At 45.0% G+C, this 20,995-nt stretch overlaps 1 protein-coding gene across 1 annotated transcript in view; it reads right to left on the bottom strand.

The window, feature by feature from the left end:
* LOC122800290 (vasodilator stimulated phosphoprotein) overlaps positions 1 to 20,995 on the bottom strand; it is a 1,035,406-nt gene that overhangs the window by 480,821 nt on the left and 533,590 nt on the right. Inside the window, exon 3 of the mRNA XM_044073000.1 lies at positions 14,521 to 14,701. Coding sequence (XP_043928935.1) covers positions 14,521 to 14,701 — 181 coding nt within the window. The remainder of the gene's footprint in view (positions 1 to 14,520; positions 14,702 to 20,995) is intronic.

Raw genomic sequence — 20,995 nt, 5'->3', positions numbered from 1 at the left:
CAGATGGAACATTACAGTGGGTACATAACTTCTTAATCTGAAGTAGTTAACTTCATTTGTACATCAACCTATGGGACAGAGTCCCCCGCTACCTGAATCTTGGGAGGTCCTCATGGAAGGATGTTCCTGAGCACTGCGGAGCCAAAGGATGCTCTCCCTCTGGAGACAAAATCCAACTTATAGTGGTTTATAAAGGTATGAGATGAAGCCCACGTGGCTGCTGAGCAAAATGTCATCCAAAGATACTCTAGAACGAAAAGCAGTGGAGGTAGAAATAGACCGATTAGAATGGGCATGGACTCCATGAGGTGCAGGTCGGCCAGAACTCTCATAAGCCAGAAGAATACACTGGGAAATCCACCTGCACAATGTGACTTTCGAAACAGGTTTCCCCAGACTAGGTTTAGCAAAGGATACAAACAGCTTGTCTGATTCCCTATGACCAGCTGTCCTGTGTAAATAGAATCGTAGTTGTCTGTGTACATCTAAGGAATGCAACTTGTACTCACCCTTATTCTGATAATTAGGAAAGAAGACTGGTAAATTAATCGACTGGTTGATGTTAGATTCGGACACAATTTTGGGCAGAAAGGAGGGATTGGTCCTGAGGGATACTGTGGAAGGTCAAGTACGGTGGCTTGGCGCAAAGGGCTTGAAGTTCTGAAACCCTTCTTGCCGAAGTAATGGCAACAAGAAAAGCTGTTTTGCAGGATAAGAATTTGAGATCCACCGAAGCTGCAGGCTCAAAGGGAGAAGTTGTTAAAGCCTGGAGTACCAGCGCTAAATCCCAAGTAGGGACTGCATCCTTCACCGGGGGTCTTAGTAAGAAGGTGCCTTTTAAGAAGGCCTTACACAATCTGGATGAGGTCAAAGGACCCAGATCACATCCAACATGGTAATGAGAGATAGCTGCCAATTGTACTTTGACTGTGGAGGAGCTAGCACCTTGGTCAAATAGCCCTGATAGAAAGTCTAATATTGCTGGCAACGGAGCTGTAAAGGGGGGGTCTAAGTTCTGATGCTCCGCCCAGATAGAAAAACATTTCCATTTGCTATTATAAACCCTTCTAGTAGACGGCTTGTGAGCAGCTACTAGGATGGCTTTGACCGGGGAAGAGATACTGGGAGTCCTAGCTAACAGTGGAACTGGATCAACCAAGCTGTGAGCTTGAGGTTGTTCAGGTTCGGGGCCAGCAGGCCCAATGGGTGAGAGATCCGATCCAGAATGGGACCTAGAATCCAGGGAGGATTCACCAGATGAGACCATAGATATGGGAACCAAGCCTGACGAGGCCAGAATGGGACAATGAGGATTATTCTGCTCCCTAACCATCTGGTTTTCTGTAGAAACTTCAGCATCAGGGGAAGTGGAGCGTAAGCATAAAGTAGACCGGGTGGCCAAACATGCACCAGAGCGTCTCTTGGAGATTCCCTGGGTGGGGGAATTAGAGTGAAGCAGTCGTTGCACTTTGTGTTTGAGGGAGAGGTGAAAAGATCGCAATGAGGTTGACCCCATTTGGAGAAAATCTGCTTTGCTACTTTGAGATTCAGAGACCACTCGTACGGCGAGAGGATGGTGCGACTCAATTTGTCCGCTAGGATGTTGGGCCATCTCGGAATGTGCGTCGCTATGAGAATCGCCCATTCCCACACTCTCATGGCCTCTCGACAAAGTGAATAGGACCTGGTTCCCCCTTGTTTGTTGATATACCAGATGACTGACATGTTGTCCGTCTGGATCGCAATTGTCCCAACGGGAAGAAGGCACTGAAGTGCTTGCAACGCTAACAGCACCGCCCTCATCTCTAGGACAATAATATGCAGTGAGGTCTCCACATGGTTCCACGTGCCTTGGACGGTCTTGCCCACACAATGCCCCCCCCACCAGAGGCGAGAGGCATCCGTGGTCACTGTGACTAAGGGAGAGGACATAGAAAAGGGGCACCCCTTCTGGAGGTCCAGAGACTGGAGCCACCACAAGAGGGCTCTCCTGCAAACCCTGCTGAGAGGAACAGGATGGCTCAGGAGGTAATGTAGGACCATTGGACTTGGAGGGTCCATTGCAGGATTCTCATATTTAGGCGCGCCATGGGCAAAAGGTTGATGGTTGCCGCCATCGAGCCTAAGGCTCTCGGGACCAATTCCGCCAGACGGGCTGGGCAATGAAGAATGGCTTGCACATGAAGTTTTAGAGATTGCAGCCGGTCTGGAGTCAAGAAGGCTATAAGCTGATTTGTGTTCAACCTGGCTCCGATGAAATCTATGACCCGAGTCGGACGAAGGGAAGATTTTCCCACATTGATCATGATGCCCAACCGGGGAGCTAGGTGAAGAAAATAATTCCTGGCCGTGCAGAGTAGATGCCTTGTGGGGGCGGTCAGGAGCCAGTCGTCCAGGTATGTAAAGACCTGAATTCCCTGGAGTCTCAGGTGGGCCGCTACCACAGTTAACACCCTTGGTGAACACCCTGGGGCTGTGGTGAGACCAAAGGGGAGGACCCTGAATTGGTAATGGCTGGCTCCTAGCCTGAAGCGGAGAAACCTCCTGGACCGTCTGTCCATCAAGATGTGGCAGTACGCATCCTTGAGGTCTATGGAGCACACCCAGTCGTTCTCCTGCAAGAGGGGGAGAATGGATTGAAGGGTGGCCATCCAGAACATTTCTTTGGTTACCGCCAGGTTCAAGAAGGAAAGGTCAAGGATCCCCCGTCTTTTATGGCACCAAGAAGAACCTAGAGTAAAAGCCTGATCCATACTGGTCTAGGGGGACGTGCTGGATCGCTCCCTTTTCTAGCAGCTGTGGCCTCCCTCTGATCGGGTGGAACATCGGGGAGGGATCTCGGTCCAAGAGGGGGATGGAGAAACGGAATCTCGTAGCCTCTGGATATAATCCAAAGCACCCAGCGGTCTGTTGTGATGGACTCCCAAGCTGCTAGGTGCCTCGAGAAACACTGCCCGACTGCCTCCAGAGTGGAGCAGTCAGGTAATCCCTCAGGGTTGCTGCGTGGGCCGATCAGAGAAAGGTTCTCTGGACCCAAAGTTTTTCGGGCCCCCTCTGCCTCTAGGGCGGCGTCCACCCTGTCCTCCTCTGCCCCTGAAGGACGGGGGGTCCTGAGCGAAACAGGACTGCTGAGACTTCCGGAACCACATCTTCTGTCCCTTTTGGTTCTTGGAGAAGAACCTCTAGGGAGCAGAGAAGTGGACTCAGATGGCAGACAGCGTCTTCCCGTCTTTCTCGCTCTGGATCAAGGTGTCGCGTATGTTCTTGCCAAAGAGGGCAGAACCAAATGGGGCGTTAGCAAATGACGCCTTAAAGGGAACCGTGAAATTACAATGGCAGAGCCACGCCTGTCACCTTAGGACGAAGCCCGCTCCGCTAGCTCTAGCATGGGATAGTAGCTGCATACAGGTATTGGAAATAGACCTAAGAGTGGCCATTCGGGTAGAGTAAACTTGTTTGTCCTCTGCCGACATGGACTCTGGGGGTGACCCAGCGTACTCTGATAAGGTCCCGCTGGAGTCGTATTATGTGTGCCATATAGTTCAGCGACCTTACCGAGAAGGTGGCTGAAGCAAACACCCGCTTCCCCAAGCGGTCCATTGCCTGAGACTCTGTCAGGAGGATGGACCGTGGAACTCTCCTGGGCTAGTTCCCTTTTAGTGGCAGCCGCCACCAACATGGCACCAATGGGGGACCCCTTACTCCAATGTGCCCTGTCCGAGGGGGGCCAAGAATTCTGTCTGGCCTTTTGGGAATGGGCTCCACAGTGTCCGGCTCCTTCCATGCCCTGGTAGTGATCAGGTCTACCAGGGGGTTTGGCTGGAGGGGACACCCAAGAGGTAGACGGGCCTGCTTCAAACTCCTCCAGAAACACGGACTCGTCCATGGTAGGCTTTGGGGCAAATCACCCCCTCCAATCCTGAGCATCTCCATGAGGTCTCCAAATGAGACGTCTTTGGGGGGGGGTGATCTTGGGGAGCCTTCCCCTTTCTCCAAGTTCGTGTCCTCTGTCAAGGACTCCAAGTGCCTCCTTTTGCACTTGCGTTTGTGAGGGACTTCCTCGGCGGGGGGGCTGTCCGAGGAGGCCTCACCAACCACATCCTGTTCCAACAAGGGAATGATTTGGGACATAAGAGCAGGCTGTCCCTGGGGCCGGGTGACGAAGTCGGGCCCGTCTGAGAGGGAGTGCAGGGTGGGGCCGTAGCTAGGGCCGGGGGCCTGGAGTCCCTCGACAGAACCCTCTCCACCACGTCAAAAGCCGAAGGAGAGCTGCTCTCCCTAGGATCCAAGAGCAGACCCTTCCTCGGATCCGACACGCAGATCGGAGCCGGCGCCAAGGTGATCGGATCCGAATGGGCAGCATGCTCCGACCTGGACAGAACCAAAGGCATACTAACAGTCTCGGATCCGAAGATCCACAGAAAAGGAACTAGACAGACTCGAGGGTGCCATCGGCACCGAAGCACTCTACTATCGGTGCCGACAGTCCCCCGGCTCCAACGCTAGTCAGCTCCGAAGACCCCGAACCCGGGAAGCGGGTCAGGGAAGGAGCAATCTGGACAAAACAGGGGGTCGAGCTCCCCCCAGGAGGGGGGGGGGGAGGCAGGAGCACTCCCATCTGCAGCTGGGCCTGGAGGAAGCTTTGCATCATCCGGTCCAAGTCTGCATCAGTTAAACTTCTTGTGGACCTAGAAGAGGCCGAGGTGAGACAGGAGTGCCGTCTCGACCTCGAAGGTGACCGGGCCTCCTCCTCCGGCCCTGGCGAGAAGCAGTGTGAACGCAGCCGGGAAGGAGAAGGCTCTGAGGTCTCGGGTGGAGAAGCCCACTTGGCTGGCGGAGCCGATGCAGAGGCTTCGGCCCGCCGCTTGTGATGCTTCTCTCTGCTCTTCTCTCTTCTGGCTTCCCTATCCTCTTGGCCCAAGGTGGGAGGTTGAGTCCTGGCCAAGGGAAGGGAAGTAGCGGAAGACGCAGCCACGGCAGGAGCCATGGGGGGACCGGAGGCTGGAGCAGAGTCCGGGGGCAGAAGTCCCGCAAGAATTAGGTTCAACCTCCGGTACTTGAGAGCCCTGGGGTTGAACGCTGCACAAATAGCGCAGCCCCAGATGACAGGTGTTCAATCCCAAGGCATAAAACGCACAGAGTGTGGCCATCTGCTGTGGAGAGCTTATGGCCACACCCGGTACATTTAGAACAAAATGTTTTGGGGGCCTCTGCCATGGTAAACTAAAAACACACTCACTAGACCCCAAAACCACACACCCTAACGCTCTCACAAAAAAAAGGGGTGGGGGAGGTAATACGAAAAAAAAAAGGGAATCTAACAACTACTTTAAGGTAACTATCCTAAAACGCACACTCAACAACTTCACACAAACTTTAGCTAAATCTAAAAAAGGAAAGATTTTTCTCACAGAAAAATGCTCTCTATGGCCTGGAAGCTCGAGATCAAGCTGCGGTGTAACCTCGGCAAACTAGATCTGAGGTCAGGGAGGGATGGCAGGGGATTATGGGTAGGGGGAGCAGCTTGGAGCAGATCTCAGCTGTTGGAAACTGTCGGCTCGGATCTGATAACCCACAGGTTGATGCACAAATGAAGTTAACTACTTCAGATCATACATTAACTAATGCAAGCAAAAAAGGAGTCATGCCAGAGCAACAAAAATTGTCAAGACCAAACTGAACAGTGACCAAGCAACATATCCCTGAACTGTCTTGAACTGCGTGACTTACGAAATGCATTCACCAATAAACAAACACATGCGACAATGAAACTGTAGTTAGAAAAGAATCAATAGCCTTGTTAAAAATTTCTAAAGAAAACCACAGAAAAGCAGAAGAAACAGATCCAAATAAATATTTTTAAGTGTGGTTGATTAAATGTTAAATTATAACACCTTCTGTAACGAACTTAAATTAAATTCTGTGCATCTGCAAACAGACAGTAGTGGACAAATATGATGTACTTGGGTCCTGTTGGGTCAGCAGTTCTACTGGACAGATAAAAGTACAGTTTTGTACCTACCATAAATGTAGATGTCCGATAGATATGCAACTGCAGTCATAACATATGGGTTGTCCTGCCTCAGGCAGCCCTCGGTCGGCCGGATTCCAAAGTCTGGGTCCGACGTCGGCTGATGTCACATTTCTCTCCGACGTCAGAGCGGCTGGAGTATATAAGCATCAGCCGACGCCATTTTCTTCAGTGTTTCTTGCCCCAGATGCCAGGTGCCCTCCAAGGAAGGCTGTAATCAAATTGGAAGACAAAAACAGGATTCCAGACAATCAGTAAGCAATAAACAGATACACCATAACAGATATCCCCAGCTAAGAGAAACAGGGATAGGAGTGGACCCAAGGCATAGAGGGGTATGGAGGGAGGGAAAATCCGACTGCAGTTGCATATCTATCGGACATCTACATTTATGGTAGGTACAAAACTGTACTATGTCCTTCAAGAATGCAACTGCAGTCATAACATATGGGTTGAATACCATAGCTTAGCTGGGGAGGAGGAATGCTCTAGGAAAGAGATGGTGTGGCAATCAAACCCTGCAGGACTGCTGAAGCAAAGCCTGCTCTGGATCTGGAATATAAAGGGAGATTGTAGTGTTTGGAGAATGTATGCATGGAGCTCCATGTAGCAGCTTCTAGAATGTCTTTTGTAGGCACCCCTCTTAAGAATGCTGTAGAGGTGGCTGTAGCTCTGGTGGAGTGTGGTCTGACATTGGCTGGAACATTCTTCCCATGGAAGGAATAACAAAATCTGATGCAATGTCCAATCCATTTTGTAATAGTCTGTTTGGAAATTGCTTTTCCTTGTACTCCAGGGGCGTAAGCTACAAAAAGCTGATCAGACTTCCTACTGGTCTTGGTTCTGTCCAGGTAGTAGCGAAGTTGTCTGTGAATGTCCAAGGTATGCAACAGTCTTTCCCCTTTGCTCTCAGGATCAGGGAAGAAAGTAGGCAGGTGAATAGCTTGATTTAAAGAAACCCTGGATACCACCTTTGGCATAAAAGTAGGGTTGGTTCTTAAGGAGACCCTGTCTCTGTGAAAAATTATGAACGGTGGTATTGCCATTAGGGCCTGTAGTTCCGAAACCCTTCTTGCTGAGGTAATTGCCAACAGGAAAGCTGTCTTCCATGAGAGAAATTGTAAGTCCACTGAAGCTGCTGGCTCAAAGGGAGGTAGAGTCAGTTTTTCTAGGACAAAGTTGAGGTCCCAAGCTGGCACTGGAGCCTTTCTTGGTGGCTTAATGTTCTTGATTCCCCTGAGGAATTGCCTTAAAGGATGTGAAAACACAGGCAGATCAGCGTTATATCTAGCTGAAATAGCTGAAGCATGTATCTTTATGGAAGAATATGAGAGTCCATTCTGTAGCATATCTGCCAAATATTCCAGGATGAGTGGGATGTTCAATAATGATGCATCATATCCCTTGCTGGTATTCCAAATGCTGAATCTCTTCCATTTTGCTAAGTAAACCTTTCTGGTGGATGGTCTTCGAGCTTCTGTTAATATCCGCTGAACTTCCTTGGAGAGAGATAGATTGAGGTTATTCATGGAATCTCCCAGGCTGTTAGCTGCAGCGTCTGAAGGTTTGGATGCACTGTTTTGAAGTTGTGTTGACTCAAAAGTAGGGACCATTTGGGAAGGGCCCACTTTTTGTTGTGACATATGCTCCGTAGTAGTGGATACCAGTGTTGTCTTGGCCAGTCTGGAGCTATTAGGATCCCCTTGGGCCTCTCTGCTTTGATCTTTAGTAATACTGTGGTCATCAGTGGCAGAGGTGGGAATGCATAGATTTTTAGGGGGTTCCAGTTGACTGAAAGAGCATCTATTTTCTAAGCTTGTGGATGATATGTCCTTGAACAGAATTTTTCTAGACGATGGTTGAGGTGGGAGGCAAATAGGTCTACTTCTGGCCTGCCCCATGTCGAGGTGAGTTGTGTGAAGATTTTCGGATGTAACCTCCACTCGTGTGGATCTATGAAATTCCTGCTTAGGCTGTCCGCCAGCACATTGTCTTTGCCTGGAACAAACTGGGATTGCAACTGTATGTTTAGGCTCAGTGATTTTTCCCAAAGATTCATTGTCAGTCTGCAAAGGGGGTAAGAATGGGTGCCCCCTTGCTTGTTTATGTACCACATTACAGTGGTGTTGTCTGTCCGTATCAGTAGACGGCCTTGCTGAAGTTGTTGTCGAAAGGCCTCGATGGCATGCATTACTGCCAGCATTTCCTTCTGGTTTATATGCAGATGTGTTTCCTTTGGAGACCATTGTCCTTGTATACATCTGCCCTCCATGTCGCCCCCATCCAAGGTCTGAGGCATCTGTGGTCATGGTCTGTGTTATCTGAGGTTTTTTGAATGACATACCTGTGTTTGCCTGGCTTACCGAGGCCCACCATAGGAATTCCTTTTGTAAGCATGGAATGAGCGGTATGGTTGTCTCTAGGTTGTTGCTGTGCTGAGACCATAGGCTTTTTAGGTACCATTGAAGCTTTCTCATGTGTAGTCTTGCTAATGGAACCAGGAGAATGCAGGATGCCATGTAACCCAGGGCCTGTAGGAATCTCCTTGCAGTCATCTGGGTGAGATTTGCCAAACCTTTGAAATAATGAGTTAACTTCTCTTGTTTGTCTTCTGTCAGGTAAGCCATTTGAGAGGCTGTGTCTAGATTGGCTCCTAAGAAGGTTATTTGCTGGGATGGCTGAAGTCTTGACTTTTGGAAGTTGACTGTGTATCCCAGAGCCTGTAGCAATTGTATGACATAGTTCAAGTTTTTTGTCAAAATCAATTTGTCGTCCGCTTGTATGAGGCAGTCGTCCAGGTATGAGTCCCCTTGAGCCTGCAATGAGCAATTACTGAAGCCAGGCATTTTGTGAATACTCTGGGCGCAGTAGATAAGCCAAATGGCAATGCTGAGAATTGATAATGCTCTGGCCCTGCAAGAAATCTGAGGTATCTTCTGCAGCTGTGTCTGATAGGGACATGCAGATATGCCTCCTTGAGGTCCAGAGTAATCAGCCAAGACCCCTTGCCCAGCATGGGAAGGAGTTGCTGTAGAGTCAGCATTTTGAACTTTGGTACTATGAGAAAGGTGTTTAATGCGGACAAATCCAGTATTGGTCTCCATTGAGTTTCTTTTCTTGGAACAAGGAACAGTCTTGAGTAAAACCCCTGGTCTTGTTCTTGTTGTGGAACTCTTTCTATTGCTTTGATCTGAGCAAGCAGAGAAATTTGCTTGATAGCCTCTGCCCTCTGGTTTGGTGGTAGGTTTGGCATGCCTTGTTTTCTTGGTAAGGTATGAAAATGGAACCTGTAACCTTGGTCTATAATGTCCAAAATCCATTTGTCCTTTGTCAATCTGTGCCAATTGTCTGAAAACAGAGATAATTTTCCGCCCAAGGGTGCTTCTATTTGCTCCTTGGTCAGCGGAAGTAGAGGAAAGTCATTGAGATTGTCCCTGTGGGGCAGGGGAGACCCCTGTGTCACTTCTTTGGTTTGCTGGTTGCCATTGTCGTCCCCTGTAAGAACCTCTGTATTGTCCTCTTCCCTGGCCACGCCTGTTTTTACCCCTTTGAAATCTTTCAGGATTAGGAAAGGACCAGTTTTTAGAAGGCCAATTCCTGCTGAATCTGGGTGGCTGAACCTGGAGGAAATCTTTGACCGTCTGAACTGATTTTGCTTTTTCCTCGATGGACTTTAACACATCTTTAGCATTAGCTCCAAAAAGCTTGTTCTTTTCCAAGGGTGCATCAAGAAGTTTTGCCTTAACATCATCTGGTAGAGGTTGTTCTTTTAACCATGCATGTCTACGAATGACCGCCCCTGTCATAGCTGCCCTACATGAAGCTTCCAATGCATCATATCCACACTGCAGAAAGTGATTGCTGACTTGCTGTGAATTATGTACAGCTTCCTGCAAAGACTTCCTGTCTAAAGGTTCAGGAGAGGCCAATGTTTTCTGTAAATCATCTAACAGGTAATCCTGATATTGAAACATATGAAAGAGGCAATGCAGAGCTCTCATAGATGAAGTAGTGGAGGTGTAGACCTTTTTCCCCCATCTAATGACCTAGCTTCCCTGTTGGAAGGCAAAGGATTTTTGGAGGTGGATGCTGAAACCCCTTTTGGTCCCTGAGAAATAGTTTCTAAATCAACAGCATGGGCTGTAAGAAATGAAAATGTGTTTCTGGGACCCTATAATATCTGTCTGGCTTGGCTGGAGCAGGAGGAAGAGTATCCGGGGTAACACTGGAGTCAGAGTATAGGTCATCCAAAACATCAAGCACAGGAGGTATAGCCAGGGGCCTGTGTTGGGGCTTTTTAAGGAAGGTTCGAAGGCGCTTTCTGGAATCAGAATATTCCTGGCTTCGCCACTTAAAATGTTCCCTCATGGTATGCAGAACTTCCCCAAAAGAAATATCCTCAGGAGGGGAGGCCGAGGGAATGGAATCCTCTGCATCCGTGTCCTCATAGGTCTAAAAGAGCTCTTCCTGGCCATCGGAGTGAACAGAGTCCTCAGAATCTTCATCTGAAGGGATAGGGTCAGAGGGTTCAACCCGGGGCCTCTTATCAGAAGGAGGCTGGGATCCTCTCTCTCAGGATGGGCCTGTGAACCTCTAATCATGGAAATTAAGTCTGCGGCCATAGTCATGATTTGTGCTTCAGGAGTAGGCTGAGGTAAGGCTTTAGCAGTAAGGTGCTTGGTCTTGCTGGCTGCCTTAGCACGTGTGTAGGCCTTAATAGACATGGCCATAGGAGGCCTAGCAGCTCCACGTGCAGGAGTAACCTTTTCTACAGCAATGGTCTCGGGCATTTCCTCGGTTTCAGTATCCGGAGGAAAATCTATAACTGGCGTCGGTGTGGCCTCCGGTATCTGAGGTATCGGTAATGCGGTGTCTTCGGTTCAGAGCGGTGAAATAACAGTCTCAGGGGGAACCGGAGCACTCGCGGTAGGTTTTGGCGTGGAGTCTGAGGAAGACGCAGGCCGAGGATGTCGGTCCCGGTCTTTTCATTTCTTAGGAGTCTGCGATGTCGGAAGTTCCGACGGCATTGTATAAGCAAATTTATCGCCGAAAAAGTCTTCAGCAAACTCCGCCCGGTGCCTGAGAGTGCACTTATTGAAGCGAGCACAGACGACACAGGCCGAGACGTCGTGGTCTGGGCCAAGGCAAGGAAGACAGTAAGAGTGTAAATCCTTATGAGGTATTTGTTTACCACAAGACAGACAATTAACTTTTTCAGTAATTTCTGACATCGGCTGAGGCAAGAAAAGGTCCCCAACGGGGTACTTAGCTTTTTGATGACTTCGGATCGAAGAATACAGGAGCTGACCGACCGGCACTTGCGAACTGCTTCTGCTTCGGGCACCGCGCGGCAAGAAAGACTGAAGAAAATGGCGTCGGCTGATGCTTATATACTCCAGCCGCTCTGACGTCTGAGAGAAATGCGACATCAGCCGACGTCGGACCCAGACTTTGGAATCCGGCCGACCGAGGGCTGCCTGAGGCAGGACAACCCATATATTATGACTGCAGTTGCATTCTTGAAGGACATCAGTGAAATGATTTGCTGGACCAATATCACAAGCAAGGATCTCAGTGTGGGCACTTTCATTGTTACACTGACAGGTTCAATGTCACAGAATAGGTCACCATATGTGAGGTGACCAACCAAATTAGACGGAAAGGTCAAGGAATTAAAATGTTTTCAGTCTCACATTATGGAAGATGTGGCCAACAGTATTTCATCCATGACCCCCAACATAGCTCTTGCCAGCTGTCTGTTGTGAACAAGTTGGGAAATGTAAGGTGCAGTTAACTGGGCAGCAGGAGACTTCCTTCAGTGCCAGTTCAGTTTGTGGGCAATTTCATCCTTGGAGTCTTGGTTCTCTGCTGGAACCAGTGCCTGTCAATGTCAAGCCCAGTCTTGCTGAATGTTTCTTCAACAATGGAAACTGCGGACAGGGACTAGGATCTGTATCAGAACTGGAATCTAGGCCATCTGACTTGGAAGAAAGTGTTTGCCTTATCAAAAAGGAGAACCTCTCTCTAAATCTGTGAACTTTAACCTAACTAAGCACTCTATTTCAATGTACTGCTTTTCCAAGCACAAAATATACCAAGCATGGCTATTAAAAAAGCAATAGGATGCCAACAGACACTCCTTACACAAGGGGTTTGGGCATTGAGAAGCTAAAGGAGGACAGGCTGCCAGACCAGTTTGCCAGCATGTAGTATAAAATGGCTGAAATGCTGTTAAACTGGGGTAAAGAGAGAAGTAACAGAATGCAACACCTAACTGCTGCTAACAACAGTCACACTGGAGGGCAAACATTTTGCTGAAAGACAACACACAATTGTGATCAAGCTCTGGGAGGCTTTTCAATACATCGACATTAAATGTGCAGCAATGAAAAGCTATACAGCTGGGAAACAAAGCATCTTGGATATGTGAAAACAAGGGATCAATCACTGAGTAAGCTTCAAGCACCAAGTCATCTAAAGCACCTGCAGCATAAAGCTGTTTTACTTACAGAGGATGAGTAACTTTTTATCAGATATCACCACACAAACCCTCACATACACAAGCTCTGTGTTGTGCGTGCAGAATCAGACAGAGATGCATGAAACACATGCATATGTAGAATGTGCGTTTGTCCTGGGGTACGAAACTAATGTATAAATTACAGAATATGTTTTTTGATGAGTAGGGAAGCCAGTAGTCACAAAACTGAGTACAATAATCGTATTGTACCATATACAAAGCATAAGAATAACTAATGATCAGTGACTAACATGAACTTAATCATGTTATGTTACTTGGATATATATCTGTTACATTTAACTATTTACATAACAGCAAATGAACCCCACTGCAACACACTAAAAGAGCTACTTTTTCCAGAGACAGACAACTAAAGCCTTATAATGACTAATCAGCTGACCATCTTGTTCTGATGAGAAAGGTTCTAGAAAACAGCTTTCCAACACAACCTTAAAAATGCTTAAAGGAAGCTTGAACACAAAAAAGGATAGCATTTATGCACCTCTCTTTTGAAATATTTTGCAGATTAGGAACAAGAGTACAATAAAATATGTTTCTCAACATTTCACCTACAGTAAAGAGCATTTTTTTCTTCCTGCAAGTGGGAACTAGAAATATTTAATTATTCCAGCTAACACTCATCTATTCATAGTGCCCCTACATTAACAAATATTCTTCTTCAGGCAATCCTTAAATAGTTATACTGTGAAAACAGGTTATCTAAACGGATGACTTGATGGGGATCGAGTATTAGTGTGTGTCTGTAAATCACTGGTTATGATTTAACGTTTGTAAGACCACTCTGGGAGTAAAATGAGCTACAGTCACTAACTACTGACCTTGAAGACGTCATTGGAAAGTTCTACTACCTTTGCACAGGTCTTCCCAAGGGTGCTACAATTTACTTAATTTGTTAAATGGGTGCTTGTGCTGGTCCACAAACCCTTTTCATTCATGATCTGGGCCAATAAGCAACAACATATCTGAAAGTCACAGATATATACATATCATAAAGACTGAAAGTAAGCAATAAACAAGCAGTACAACAGAGGAATATATGCAATGTTTTTACATAAGATGAACTTAGGAATACAAAAATATTAATATATTCCTTACGACACATGTATATAACAGGTTGTGATGCAATATTGTTAGAAATGCTGAAAACTGCTTTGGTGATTACTCGACATTCACTTTGCAACTCTGAGAACATTTTGTTGTGCATGCTATACCACTGTTTTACACAGCACCTCTGATAGTATTAATACACTGTTTCAACAGAGTAGCAGGACAAAGCCTTCACTGTGAAAAAGCGACCAGGGTTAAAATAGCAATCCCAGTACTGAAATCAGGAAGGATGTATGAATGAAGGGATGTGGTCCACCTGTACCTCCCATGAAAGAGGTGGGGTGGGGATGTAGTTAGTTGGGATTTCCCTGAAGAGACTGGGAAGCCAACTCCTGCGCTTTGGAGGTAGGTGGGTCTGCATGAAGGGAATGCCCTTTGCAGAAGTATGTCCTTCACTGTTAGAGCATTGCCACTTTCCCACCTCCATGGCAATGCTAAGTGTGTGTATGTGTGGACATTGAGGCCATATAAAGAAAAAACATTTCTGAACCATCACAATGTCTTTCTGAATGATGGCCCTTCCTGGTCAGCCCTTACCCTATTGACAGAGAACAAATAGACAGACAGAAGTAGCAAAGTTATCTCAAAACACTTTAAAACACTTGTGTTTCTGTATAAACAGTTCATTTTACTAACTAAACGTACCATCTTTTGTATTTTCTGTCACCTTGCAAGTTATGTATTACATGGGGGATTTATAGTATTTAAATAAACTCAGTTCAACACTTTCTTCCAACCAGAGTGAGAGTATAATATTCAATACAAGGTGAAATGCACACAGATTTGTCATTGTTGCAAGTTCATAAAAGAGTAATGTAACCAACAGCAGGAAAAGCCATACCTGCATCAGAGGCTCCACTTAGCATATCCAATACCTGAAGCATCCCAGTAGCAAACTGCCCGGCATCCTCTTTGCTTCCAAAGTTTAAGCCCCAAACTTGTCGGGCATCTCTCCACTGGTGGAAATTTGGTGTTGCCTGATTATACTTCAGCCCTCGAACTATTGGGCAATTTATCACAACCTACAAAAAAAAAAATAAACAGATGGCAGATCTTTGTCTTCAAGATCTCTCATTTAATATTCAGACCATAGAAAACAATATGCAATAAGAGTTCTACAGCAATATCTTTCCCAGCAAACAATCTGTTTTCTGCTCTCCCGCTTAAGACTACTTATTTTAATAAAAGACCTAGTGCCCAAGTACAACCTACTCATATCACGGTACACAGCTGTAGATTTGGGATCAGGATAGACCGTGCAGTGGGTGTCTGTCTAAGCTATTTCCAGAATTCATCTGGGAATGGATACGCTGAAAACAGCTGCCTATAACAGACCACACAGACTGCAATAAATAATCATTAATATGGTAATAAGGTATGTAGGTTTATGTTAAATACATCCACACATTACTACTATGGTTCAAAACAGTTAATTTTGTATGTTGTGAGGACTTTACTCGCACATGTCTAGTTTGGTGTCAGCATTTGCAATGCTGACCTTTTGTGGTTGACTTTACTGTTGTCGACATTATGGTGCGTCAACCTACTGAGTTAGATCCATGAATACATACACAATTATGCCATGAAAGGAAGAAAACGCAAAAGAAAATCACACAGGTTCATAGATTAGTACTAGGCTAACTGCACTTGCGAGTCATTTTAAGCCTAGTCAATTATCCCTTGGGAGACTAACCCTACACCTTGTGTTAGGCCACCCTCCCAACACATACTGCAATAAATCATCATTAATATGGTAATAAGGTATGTAGGTTTATTTTAAATACACCCACACATGGTGGAACGAGAGAGGGAGAATCACAAAACACTGAATGAGTCATAAGAATGAATCACAAAATACTGATTCCGTCTCTTCCACTAAAGAAAAGCCCTACACTTGCGTACTCCATCTAAAAAACAGAGATCAAATGTCATCATGGTAGTAATACTGTTAAGAGTTTTCAGTATTGTAATATGTGGGGTAAAGATTAGTACTATGGGTAGGGTTAGGGTTATGGTTAAGGTAAGCATACCAGAATAAGGTGGGCAGGGGGCTTTGCTAGCCTGCAATATCTTTAGAAGATGTGCTAACACTACCCCTAAACTTAACCTTACATATTACATTACTAATAACCCTTCCCTATCATTAAGCCAAAAATCATTACCACTACACAAGAAAAAAAAAGACAGCACAGACAACAGTACACACACACACACCACAAGACGTGCGTACACACACACACCACAAGATGTGCACAACAGAAAATCTATCCCTTTACCTGACCGTAATCCACAAACACTTGCATAATCACACCTGCTATAACACACACTTGCTCATCTTCACAGCCATCACATTTTCATTCAAGTATTAGTTTTCCTGGACAGTCCTACACACCTACACTATAGACAACTAAATTCAAATATAGGTAAAACACATGAGCATTCACTCTTTTGTACAGTTTTTTACACCCACAAAAACATTTCATTTTCTTTTACAGCTACGCACATGTATGTATACACATATACTTCTGTGTGCGCATGTATGTGTATATACACATATACTTCGGTGTGCGCATGTATGTGTATATCTGCGCACACACACACGCGCGTATATGTAAGTACATATGTATACACAAACATAAGAAGGATCATACACACAAGAAGATATGTTAATAAGCCTGAATCGTGCTACAGCAAAGCCTAGTTAAAAATCAGTAAAGCCAGACAGCACACCAAAGAAACTTTTTATGTCTCTGTAGCTGATCAGAAAGGCAAAATATGGTAACAGTACTTCATTTTGCCCAGAGTTATTAGGAGCTGGCTAGGTGAAATTGTTACATCACTGTTATATACCTTGATGCACCAATATTTAACCAAACTGCCTAAGAATACTTAGTTGGATGTAAAGAACTGGTTTTCAGGCAACAATATCTTAGCACCCAAGCAGCAGATGAAGAGCTACAGAATTTATGTTAATTTTCTCATATTTTAGCTTGGTAAGTGGACTGATCTACCACTGATCCTTTTCAGTCATGAGTGCTACTCCAGTCTACAAGACACAGACGTACACAGGCATTATCCAGGTATGCACTACCATCCACTTTGGGAAAGCCTTGCTTGTTAATATTACCTATGCTTTACTCCCTCCTTAACATCTTTGTTCTAATTAATGTACTGCATACAAAGTGAATTTCAGTACTTTACAATACAAACACACAGTGAGAGAAGTAAAAACACCCAACGAGCTTCCAAACACGGTTGTAAAAGTCATCCATGTATCCTGCATTTTAGTGCTCAGTTTTCAACAAAAGGGTGAGATGGACAATGCCTATTAAGAGTGAAGCTGTTTTCTCATACAGCTTAGGACAGACAACAGTAATAGAGCTTCAAACTAATAAATGCTGCTTTTTGCACTGCAGGCAGGCAAAACCAACAAACACAAACTCCCCAAAATGCAGGAGACAAAGAAAAGAAATAGGGGAGCAATGTTTCCTTAGAACCATCAAGCCACATAAAGTGCTAATGAATTAATCAGCACTGACCAAACACAAGACTGCATCAATATGGGCGTAAAGCATTAGCATTTCACTTTGTACAACCACCTCCAGTTGTTGTGTCTTTCGGCTTTTCCTGGTTAGGGGTCACCACAGCAGAACTCCGGTCTGCTAATGATTGGCAGAAGATTTTTACGTGCTGAGTTGCTGGCCCTGACGCACAACCTTCAACGAGGGTACGCCCCATTCACGCACGTCTCCACACAGAAGACGCCCTAGCTGAGAATCGAACAGGACATAGTCTTACTGTGAAGCGACAACGCTACTGCAGTACAACCACCTCCAGTACCAACAGGAAATGAAAGAATTCTCCACTTTTACTGTGTACTTAAATTAACATATCACCACATCTATTCATATGTTCATCATATGATTTAGCTGTTTACCTCACATATACTGATGAAACTTCACAACTTTTGTTTTATTTTTCACGGTATATTTATAGGTACATAGAACTCAATGTGCTACCTTCATTTCTCACTATGTGGCTTGAGTAGCCATTTTATAGAACATTTATTTTATTTACTAATTTATCTATGTACCTATTAATTACACCAGTAACAGAGTAGGTAAGCTGTAGACAGACTTTTCAGCCATGACCCAAGTTCAACAGTTAAAAACTTGAATACAAATTATACACATACAAAGCATACAGAGGAGGTAGAGTTAAAAACAATATTCACAGCCATGAGGTTAGCATGCATATTAAACTGTGTACACTGCATAACAATGAAATCTACTCATGAATTACTGTATGCACAGTTTTAGATATTAGACTATATTACAAACAAGGGATTCCTAATGAAAGCACAGGAGTATTTAATGAACGTAGAGAAAATATAGGTTTAACTTTTTTGTTTAGGCTACCCAGTTCATGACATTTTAAGTTTACTCTTTTAGCTAATGAATCATAGAGATGATGGCTTCCAGGAGTCACTGCATATAATTATACATCACGTATCTTGCAACTCAACTGAGATATGCCAAAACTGTTGTATTTAAAAGCAGACCAACCATTCTTCAGTAAACCAGCAAACAAGGACCCTTTCCCCCCTCCTGTTTCTACCCAATGGGACATGGGCTCGCTCATTCTCTGATGGGAGGATCCTCCTCAGATCCACCAGGATGAGAGACTGCATTGCTGGGGGGGGGCTTCATCCGGCAGATATTGGGAGGGATGATCTTGCCAGCATCCCAGCAATTAATGACATTTTTTATGTTATGTCTATAACCACTCCACTGTTGGTGGATCATACAAATGCATCAGCACTGGGATTGCCAATGCCCCCTGACCCACGCCCATGCATACACATACCTTCACATATGGGACAGGAGCTACCATCACCAGCTTGGCCAGCCACAGTGCACACCACTCCCTAAACCAGCACCTAATTTTTTTTAAAGTTTTGGACAACTCCATTCCTCCATACCAGTATGGCAGGTATAGCTAGCCTGGAGTCACATTCGCCCCTCAAAGACAGTCGCTGCCCATCCTCCCTATGACCCCTGTCAGTTGTCCAACCTGCTAATCAAGTCAGATCTCCAAGGCAGTGGTCAGAGCCTTATCCCTTCAAACCACCAGGCTGCCTTATATGCACAAAGATTTTTTTTCTACACAAGACTGGTATCCTTCCTGTTCAAGTGTAAACACCCACCAGATGTGCCAAGAAACATCAACCAAGCATTAACCCTTATAATACAGACATACCATTTCTGGTCACAGAGCTTACAGGAGGTTATGGTCAATAATGCAAATGCTGAGTTAACATGAACAAACATATTACATGTACAATTATATGTAAATGTATACATAATATATAAACTGTTAAACACAGACAAAATATACTAAGCATAACGGCATCATCACTAAGTTAGCAGTTCTAATGAAATCATGAATTTCAAGCAGCTAAAAAGATGAAAATTCCATCTTGAAGTGATATCAAGCTATTTATTTGACTGGCTTCTCACTCTTCCCCCTTTCCCCAACACAGTCAATATGCCACAGATAGACAATGTATGGCCTGTTACTATGATGTAATCAGAGACTAGCAGCTGCACAATTAATATGCGGAAGCAATACAAAAACATAATAGGTTCATAGATTAGTACTAATCTAACTGCCCTTGCAAGACATTTTAAGCTTAGCCAATTATCCCTTGTGAGACTCAAACCCTGCACCTTATCTTTGTAAGGCAAACACCTTAACCATTAGGCCACCCTCCCTTGCCAAACCAGACAATGAATACATTTATTCAGGGTAGGAGGAGGACAGGCAGACTGTGTACAAGTAAAAGGGCATTACTTTATTACTGCTAAATTATTAAAAATATGGTTCGTTGGCAGGTCTATAAAGCAACAAGCTACAAAACATTACTCTGGCCATTAGTTCACTCCATGCAAATGCATGAAACCAGCAAATTGGAATCAATTATTGTGATCATTAGTTATTTTATACTGATTGCCCATGACGCATCTGACTTAACTGTAAAACAGTGGCAGAAGATAGTAAAGCAGACTGTTAGTTAAATGCCAGTCACATGAAAACTGTCAACCACAGGCAGTGTGTGTCAGAAAGCATTTTTGAGAGGACATCAACAATTTGAAAAACATTACTGTGATCACAATTTCAGTTGAAATCAAAGGGCAATTACAAGATATCCTCAGTAAATTACCACTGGTGTGCTTTGTCAGGATTGCCAAACTACATGTCTTAGAGGAACAAGTTGAAATGCAATGAATGCATTGATTTGGCTGGCATTTTTTTTTCAATTTCTTCATACCTAAACATCAGACATATACAGAGAAAGTAGCCATCTCTGAGGGTGATGGGCAATATGTGACCACTGCTGTTATGATCTTACACAATTACAGATCAGGCTGGTCAATAACAGTGGATGCGTGGGACAAAAAGTATAGTTGTGTACACTTACATAAATGTTGTAGGCATCACACTTGGGTTATCTGTCTGCAGGTAGCAGTCAGCCCGAATACCAGAATCTTAGGATTTCTGCGTCAGTTGCTGTCACTTCTTCCATGACGTCAGGTCGTCAGGGGTATAAAACAGGCAGCAGACACCATTACATCAGTTTTTCTTGCCCCAAATATCAGGAGCCCCCAAAAATTGGAAGCTAGTATATGGTGGGGAACTCCACCAGTAAAAAGTAAATACCAATGCCGTAGGAATGGCCATAGAGAGGAGAGGTAGAAAGATGGAGAAAGCCAGGGGGCTGGAGGGAGGGAAACCAGGACTGCAACAGTGAATACACTCGAACATCTACATTTATGGTAAGTGTATACAACTGTACTATGTTCTTCGTGTTTTACTGTTGCAGTCATCACACTTGGGTTGATTCCCAAACCTGAGGAAGGGTGGAGGCAGTCGAGAAGTGTTAGGGCTGGCTAGTAGGCCTTGCAAGACTGCTTTAGCAAATCCAGCTCTGGATTTGGAAAAGATTGGTAAAGCTTGGTGAAGATGTGTACAGAACTCCAGGGTGCTGCTTCCAGGATGTCTCTGGTAAGGATTCCCCTGAGAAATGCTGCAGAGGTGGAAGTAGCCCTAGTGGAATGTGGTCTGATCCCCTGTGGGGTAGGCTTTCCATGGTGCTTATAGCAGAAATGGATGCAATGTGCTATCTATTCCAAAGACAAGCATCTGGAGCATTTCTCCCTGGGCCTCCGCTGAAAACAGGCTCTGTGGAACCTTGTCGGACTTTCCCGGTCAACAAATGTTAAATAAATAAATAAAAATTTGGAAATAGTTTGCTT

The sequence above is a fragment of the Protopterus annectens genome, chromosome 1.part0, assembly GCF_019279795.1.
Source record: "Protopterus annectens isolate FY-2018-M chromosome 1.part0, PAN1.0, whole genome shotgun sequence".
Classification (NCBI taxonomy): domain Eukaryota; kingdom Metazoa; phylum Chordata; order Ceratodontiformes; family Protopteridae; genus Protopterus; species Protopterus annectens.
This window is presented reverse-complemented; position numbering and strand designations above follow the sequence as displayed.